The sequence below is a fragment of the Giraffa tippelskirchi genome, chromosome 7 (genome assembly GCF_054371585.1).
Source record: "Giraffa tippelskirchi isolate mGirTip1 chromosome 7, T2T-mGirTip1v1.2.pri, whole genome shotgun sequence".
Lineage (NCBI taxonomy): Eukaryota > Metazoa > Chordata > Mammalia > Artiodactyla > Giraffidae > Giraffa > Giraffa tippelskirchi.
Window position 1 is genome coordinate 64,177,215 of NC_137281.1, and position 2,029 is coordinate 64,179,243.

The following is a 2,029-nucleotide window of genomic DNA, read 5'->3' on the forward strand; positions in this document are numbered from 1 at the left end:
GCAACAATGATGAAAAAGTTTACTAATCCCAACTTAACCAAGAGAAATACAGGAAACCATACACAAAATAAAACATCACCAGAAAGGTGGAAACAAACCAAATGCAAAGCAGTTCAGGGGAAAGGAACTCCATGTCCCCTGGGGGCAGACCGAGTTGCCGGCGTCCACGGTGAGCAGACAGGTATGGAGGCTGCAGAGCCGACCGCTCCCCTGGACGTGGTGTTTCCGGCAAGGGCTCTGGGTCTCTGCCCAGAGCGGGGGCTCGTTCTTCCTGCAGGGGCGAGTGAGTCATCGTCGGCGTCTGGGTGTTGCGCGGGAGCCAGGGCAGGCTCTCCCTGCCGAGGCGGTGACTCCTCCTCTGCCTCGGGTTCTCCTGCCAAAGCCCGAGCAGGTACAGGTGCACGTGGAGGTGGAGGTTCTGGCTGAGGGGGTGGGACATCAGTGCCTGGGGCTGGGGGCCCTGCAGGCACAGAGATCCGATCTGCCCGGTGTGCTGGCCAGTACCCAGCTGGCCTGGTGTCTCTGTGAGGGCAAGTCTCGGATCTCCATCTGGCCTCGGTGGATCCCTGGGTCCTGCACGTGGAGCCACCACCTCTGTAGGGACAGGTCTGGGAAGTAGAGCCTGGTTCCAGTTGGAGGCCAGTGCTAGAGCTGGGGGAGAAGCAAAGTTTGCCCACAGGCCAGCCTTGGCATGTGCGTATCCCGGGACAGAAAGCTTCCAAGAGATTCCCAAAGAATACCCAGGGTCGGATGTCTTTTGGGACTGAAGTGTGCAAGATGGGGGTGGGGGTGTGAGGCCAGCGCTTGCTGCAGGCCCAGCAGCATCTTTCGGGGACTCGTCCGTGTGTAGCTCAGCACCCCCTCCCCACACACTCCCGTGCACCAGCCCCAGCGTCCTCACCTCTGTGCTCTGGCGTGCTGGGCTCCAGGTCCTCCTGCTGCCTCAGAGGCCGGGGTTCTCGGGACTCTGGGTCGGAGCCGGGTGTGCTGAGCTCCGTGGCCGCCTCAGACTGGGCCGCCGGGTGTATCCTGGGTGGTGTCTCGGCAGCAGGCCTTCCCCGCCTCCGCTTCGCCCCCGGTGGGGCTGATGCCTCCGTGGGCACGCTCACCTGGAGCCTGCACTGGGCCTCACGGGCGGGGGGGTGGTGCTCCGACCCCTCCCTCCGGGAGGTGGACGGGGTGTCCCCGTCCTCGGCCTCATCACGTGGGAAGCTCTGCAACGACAGTGACCGTCAGCCAGCCGTGCTGGGAGTTTTCCGAGCTGGGCCTGGCCAGTGGAGCCGCTGCTTCTGCCTGCTCGAACTTCTCTTCCCAGAAGGGTCAGAGACGTGTGTCTGCTCAGATCCCCACCCGGGAGGAAAGAGACCCACCTGAGGGTGTGAGGTCAGCCTGGGCGGCCGGCGCTGCCCGCACTCTCCCCATCCCACCCAGCCTGCTCTCCCCTGGGGTGTGGACACAACTTGTCCGCAGGCTTCTGACCCCACATCCGCCTGGGCTTCCTTGAGGGAGACACACCCCGAGAAACCCGCATCCACACACACAGGCAAAGGACCCGGTGTTTCCGGGTGGCATGGGAGAGGTGGCCTGGCCCCGCCTGGGGCTCCCCGTGTTACCTTTCTGTTTCTCCGGGCAAAGGGCCAGAGGCCTCTCGGGGGTGCCCTGAGCCAACGTCGACAGGGTGCCCACGCACACTGCCTGTGAGCTCTCCTGAGGCCCCGGCCTCTGGGCAGGGGCAAACAGCAGAACATCCTGGCAGCAAGTGATCTGGCTGGGGGCTCCTCTCCGCTCTGGAGGCCTGGATACCCGGGTTGCGGGTTCTGTTGGGTTCTGTTGCCGGCAGGTGACATCATTTCCTGGGGTTCGTGCTGAGGTCCCTTCCCCAAAACTTCGCAAGGGAATCTCTGGGTTTCTGACTGCTCGACCACCCCCCTTAGGCCATGTGCAGGCACAGTGACAGCCACACAGCCCAGCCCACAGCCCTGGGGAGGCCTGGGTGCAGCCAGGGCCTGAGCTCCGAGGACCCCGCTGC

General features: G+C 64.0%; 1 protein-coding gene across 1 annotated transcript; it reads right to left on the reverse strand.

Moving 5' to 3' along the window:
• LOC145513972 (uncharacterized) lies at positions 1-1,780 on the reverse strand. Its single transcript, XM_081511057.1, has 3 exons — positions 1,614-1,780; positions 902-1,214; positions 1-651 (listed from the first exon to the last, which is right to left on the reverse strand). The coding sequence occupies exons 1-3, from the start codon at positions 1,746-1,748 to the stop codon at positions 23-25; spliced, it is 1,077 nt and encodes a 358-aa protein (XP_081367183.1). The 5' UTR covers positions 1,749-1,780; the 3' UTR covers positions 1-22.
• Between the last annotated feature and the right edge of the window lie 249 nt (positions 1,781-2,029).

Excerpts from the sequence above, each read along its gene's own strand:
- LOC145513972 (XM_081511057.1), bottom strand. The coding sequence starts at position 1,748 with ATGTTCTGCTGTTTGCCCCTGCCCAGAGGCCGGGGCCTCAGGAGAGCT. Across the intron at positions 1,215-1,613 it reads TTGCCCGGAGAAACAGAAAG|AGCTTCCCACGTGATGAGGC; the intron begins GTAACACGGGGA and ends CTGTCGTTGCAG. Across the intron at positions 652-901 it reads CAGCACGCCAGAGCACAGAG|CTCTAGCACTGGCCTCCAAC; the intron begins GTGAGGACGCTG and ends CTTCTCCCCCAG.